The sequence below is a fragment of the Staurois parvus genome, unplaced genomic scaffold (genome assembly GCF_062004578.1).
Source record: "Staurois parvus isolate SC_StPar_1 unplaced genomic scaffold, SC_StPar_1.0 ptg000804l, whole genome shotgun sequence".
NCBI classification, from domain to species: Eukaryota; Metazoa; Chordata; class Amphibia; order Anura; family Ranidae; genus Staurois; species Staurois parvus.
This window is the reverse complement of record NW_028318600.1, coordinates 1,117,665-1,122,280: the sequence shown is the minus strand read 5'-3', so window position 1 is coordinate 1,122,280 and position 4,616 is coordinate 1,117,665. Positions and strand designations below refer to the sequence as shown.

At 42.6% G+C, this 4,616-nt stretch overlaps 1 protein-coding gene across 1 annotated transcript; it reads left to right on the top strand.

Moving 5' to 3' along the window:
• Positions 1-3,784: 3,784 nt before the first annotated feature.
• On the top strand, positions 3,785-4,238 carry LOC149444197 (histone H3). Its single transcript, XM_089654834.1, has one exon. It carries the CDS (start codon positions 3,796-3,798, stop codon positions 4,204-4,206), a length of 411 nt encoding a protein of 136 aa, XP_089510960.1. The 5' UTR covers positions 3,785-3,795; the 3' UTR covers positions 4,207-4,238.
• The last annotated feature ends 378 nt before the right edge of the window (positions 4,239-4,616 follow it).

Genomic DNA, 4,616 nt, shown 5'->3' with positions numbered 1-4,616 from the left:
ATTACAACCGCCCCCCGTTTTCTCGTCACAAAGGCCCTTTTCAGGGCCGCCCACCTTCTCATACAAAGGGCTATTGATTGATCATCTCCAGGGTTCTATCTGCTCCTCCTGGGGGTAGGATTGCCGATCATTCTAGTATTGGGGGGGGGGGGGGGGGGGTGATGGAACCCGCTATCCGAATATCACTTATTTAGAAACTGTTACAAAGAGGAAACCGGTTTGGTTCTTCAGACATGTCGTCTTTTCTCGATTCATTGTACATATGTATCTGGCAGTGTTATATCTGTAACAGATACAAGTCTACAATATATCGTTTTTACAGATATGATCTAGAAATGTACAATTTCTTATAGAAATGTTTTACGTGATTCAGTAATCAGAATCTATTAGTGGATATTGCTGACTAATCGATAAATCTGCTTTGAATGAAAGGCGTTGTCTCCATCATCCAGTAATGCTTTTCTTGCGAGGAAAAAAAAAAAGTATTCGGCAATATTTATAGTGCAGGAAGTTCAACAAATTCAATAAACTGAGAACTTCATCTTGTCGGATTTTGTGTACAAAAAAAACATTTCATATGAACATTTGCAATGCTCTTATGATTTGTCTAATTGCAGAGCCTGGAAGGATTGATCGATCGATTTACCGTATCGGATTCTGAGGTAAAGAGGGCGGATTGTCTAACGTTCCATAGACCTCCGGCGGGAAATTGGAATTTGTGAAGCAATGACAGTTGTAGGCTTTTTTTCATTCATATAAAACACCCAAATAAATAGTTTGGGAGGAAATGATCTGATCAGGAAGATTTTTGATAAATCATTCTATTAGTTTTATTCCGCCCAAAACGTTAATCCTTCAGCTCTATAAAAAAAAAAATAAACTGCCTACCGATGTTTATAATCATCATTGCTCAGCCCTAAAACAGAAAGATAAGAAACATTGTTTAATTTTGTATCTTTCTGTTTATCCATCTACAGATCAAAGGGATGAACTTCAATCTGCAGTTGGAGTCAGTTAAAAGCAATCTGTCAAATATGTAATTTTTAATGTACTGTTCCTCTGTTTAACTCCTTAACTTCGTTTACTGTAATCGGTCCTAGTTAACTCCTTTTTATCTTTATTGATCTTCCTGGTTTTTTTTCTATTTTATTAATGATTGCATTAAAAATTATATATTTTTTTAGTTTGCTTTATTTTCACTCCTTTAATCACTTCTCATCCTCCCGCCTGCCTTGTACAGCAATGTACCGGTATGCCGATGTGACTGTACCAACACAAGGGGACGCTGTGCGATCCCGGTAATCAGATCCCGGTGATCATGTGATCACAATGTTAGCAAAGCTTTTATGACTCAGTTTTAAAACCGTTTATTGATATTAATTATTTATTTGTGCTCTGTATCCCAAAAGCGTTGGAGTTGCCGCCATCCATATGCAGGAAGAGAAGGAATGATGTGAATTGAACAGTGTGTGTGTGTGTGTGTGTGTGTGGGGGGGGGGGGTAGTATCACTTTACGGGGAAAAGGAACCTGGAGTTCTGGTATAAATTGAACGATATCAACACATCTGCCAACTGTGTTACAGATTCCAAAGCATATGTTGGGATGCAGCTTTGCCTGATCTGACTAAACCATCTGGGGTCTATATATGACATCATGGATACAATTGTAATTTGTTCAAAATTGTTGTTCCAAAAATGATTGTTGTCTTATCAAATGTGACCGGCCCGGACATGAGCTTCCAGAGTGTCCACACCCACATACTCTACCTCAACAGCAACATCTTCCCCAGGAGGAGCCTTGACTGAATGCAGATTCCTCCATTTGTGGGCAAAAACCCAAACATCTCAAAACAGTCTCCTTTATTGGGCTCATTGTCATCCTTAATACACTGGTAGAAAGCAAAATACGGGATAATTCATGACAGCTGAGGGAATGCTTGAGACACACAGCCTAGGAGTCTATTTATAGTCAATTTGCTGTGAGAATGTCTCAGGCATTTGTTCAGCTGTCATAAATAAACACATGTTGGTCTAATGTATTTATTTCCTTTGATCATCAGCTCCATCTAGTGGCCATAAAGCAGTATTTTCCCGAATTACATCTATCAAGAAAATACCACATTGTGGCCACTAGACAGGGCTGACACAGGAAATAAACATATAATGTAAAATATTGGAAAATTCATGACAACTGAGTAAAAAAATATATATATGATGTGCGATAGTCTCAAGCATTTAAATAAAGAGACTCCTTTGTTAATGGGAAGACTAGAAGTCTAACAGAGAAAAAGAGATTCAGTCCAGCAGGAAGGTTGGGATTTTAAGAGCCCTATAAAGGTTTCCATTTGATGTTGATCCTTATATTCATATTTCTATTTGGAAGGGATGGTGGGAGATTTCATCAAAAGGTTTAGGAAGTCATAACCCAACCGGTTATGATAAGGTGGGCAAAAAGGAACAAAAAGTCCCCAACTGGACCGATGCATGGCACAATGGAGTCTTTGTAGAACACGAGGTATTCACAATGTCCCATTCAATGCCACGAACAAGGAAGAATATTTTCTAGAACCTGGTGGTTCTGGATGCAGAGCGGGACAGAGGATACAGTGAAGGAAATAAATATTTGCTCCCCTACTGATGTTGAATGTTCGCCCCTCACAAAGAGATGATCGGTCTAAAAATCGAATGGTAGGTGTATTGTAACACTGAGAGACACCATTGCAGCAATGTTTTGTTGCTATTCTAAGTGTATTATTCTGTAAACATGTTGCTGATTTCTAGGTACAAAGAGGAAACCGATTTGGTTCTTCAGACATGTCAGATTATCTCTACCGATACATTGTACATATTTATCTGGCGGTGTCATGATCACTTCTTATTTCTACCAGTCATATCGTATTATCAATATTCTGAATGTGATATATGGGGGGGGGGGGGCAGTGACTGCTACATGGCTAAAAGAGAGAGAAGCACACATCGGTCATTGTGACATGATCGTATACAGATCTGATAGTGAAATATATAATGTTTTATAGAAATGTTTCACACGATTCAGTAATCATCAGAATACATTTGTAGACATTCCTGATTAATCGATAAATCTGCTTGGTATGAAAGTGTTGGTGATTGTTCGCCGATAAATGTCTCATCTGATGATCTCCTTTGTTCTCCGTATCGGATTTGGCGGTAAGAGGGCGGATTGTCTGTGACGTCACATAGCATTCCGGCGGGAGATTGGAATGTAATTACAGATGAAGCAATGACAGTTATACTTTTCTTTCAGATAAAATAAATATTTTTGTATCTTTTTGGGAAGAAATGATCTGATCATCAGAAAGTGGATGATAAAGATTGTAGATAATCATTTCCCCAGAATCTCACCCTGAAAGCCTTTCTATTGTTTCTACCTTTTAGAATTGTCATTACAAACACGTGATAGCATTGTCCCGTTTTATCCCCCTCCCCCTCCTTCATGTAATTTACTGAATTATGGACAGAATAGTCCACTCTCGGAGCTTCTAATTCTTTCATCAATAAGGAATTGTAATCTTTCATTAGAAACATAATTCTTATCGATGTTTCCTCATTTGGTGGTGAGGAGATCCCAGAGACCCATGGCCGATCTAACAAAGATATTGTGCCTGTCTGGGCGGAGATTGTAAAAACTGCAGCTTTTTAAGTAAACCAATCAGAGGCGTGTGTTCATTGTCCAATCAGAGGGCAGGGATGTGTATAAATAGCTGTGCAGAGCGGAGGGATATTACATTCGCAGTTGCAGACAAGAGAGGAGTAGAGATGGCTCGTACCAAGCAGACCGCCCGTAAGTCCACCGGAGGGAAAGCTCCCCGCAAGCAGCTGGCCACCAAAGCCGCCCGCAAGAGCGCCCCGGCCACCGGCGGAGTGAAGAAGCCTCACCGCTACAGGCCCGGCACCGTGGCTCTCCGAGAGATCCGCCGCTACCAGAAATCCACCGAGCTGCTCATCCGCAAGCTGCCCTTCCAGCGCCTCGTCCGAGAGATCGCCCAGGACTTCAAGACCGACCTGCGCTTCCAGAGCTCCGCCGTCATGGCTCTGCAGGAGGCCGCAGAGGCTTATCTCGTCGGACTCTTCGAGGACACCAACCTCTGCGCCATCCACGCCAAGAGGGTCACCATCATGCCCAAAGACATCCAGCTGGCACGCCGCATCCGCGGAGAGAGGGCCTAGACCCCCCCGCAACAGACATTCTACACAACCCGCCAACCAACGGCTCTTCTCAGAGCCCCCACCTCCCCCACACAGAGCTCTGTACCGGGACTTCTCCGCCTTTCCCCCTCATGGCGCCTTTTACATTTCAGCGCAATCTGGAGGCGCCCATTACAACATGTAAGGAACCAAACCGGTTTACACAACGCAGCGCCGTCTGTACATGGGGGGCGCCCGATGGGGGAGGGGACTTGGGACTTTTTATTTTTCCAAAGTAAATAGTTTGTGTTCTCCCTCAGTTGCCGGGTTTCTGTCTCGGATAATGTGACCTCACTGCTGACCGGGGCAGGCAAGGATCCTGTGCAGGGGCCCCATGTCCTTATCAATGACGTCATGGGTGGTTCTGTTACCAGCAGCTAGTAAATTGGGGT

Bases quoted from the DNA above. Each gene is read 5' to 3' on its own strand.
- LOC149444197 (XM_089654834.1), top strand. From the start codon at position 3,796: ATGGCTCGTACCAAGCAGACCGCCCGTAAGTCCACCGGAGGGAAAGCT.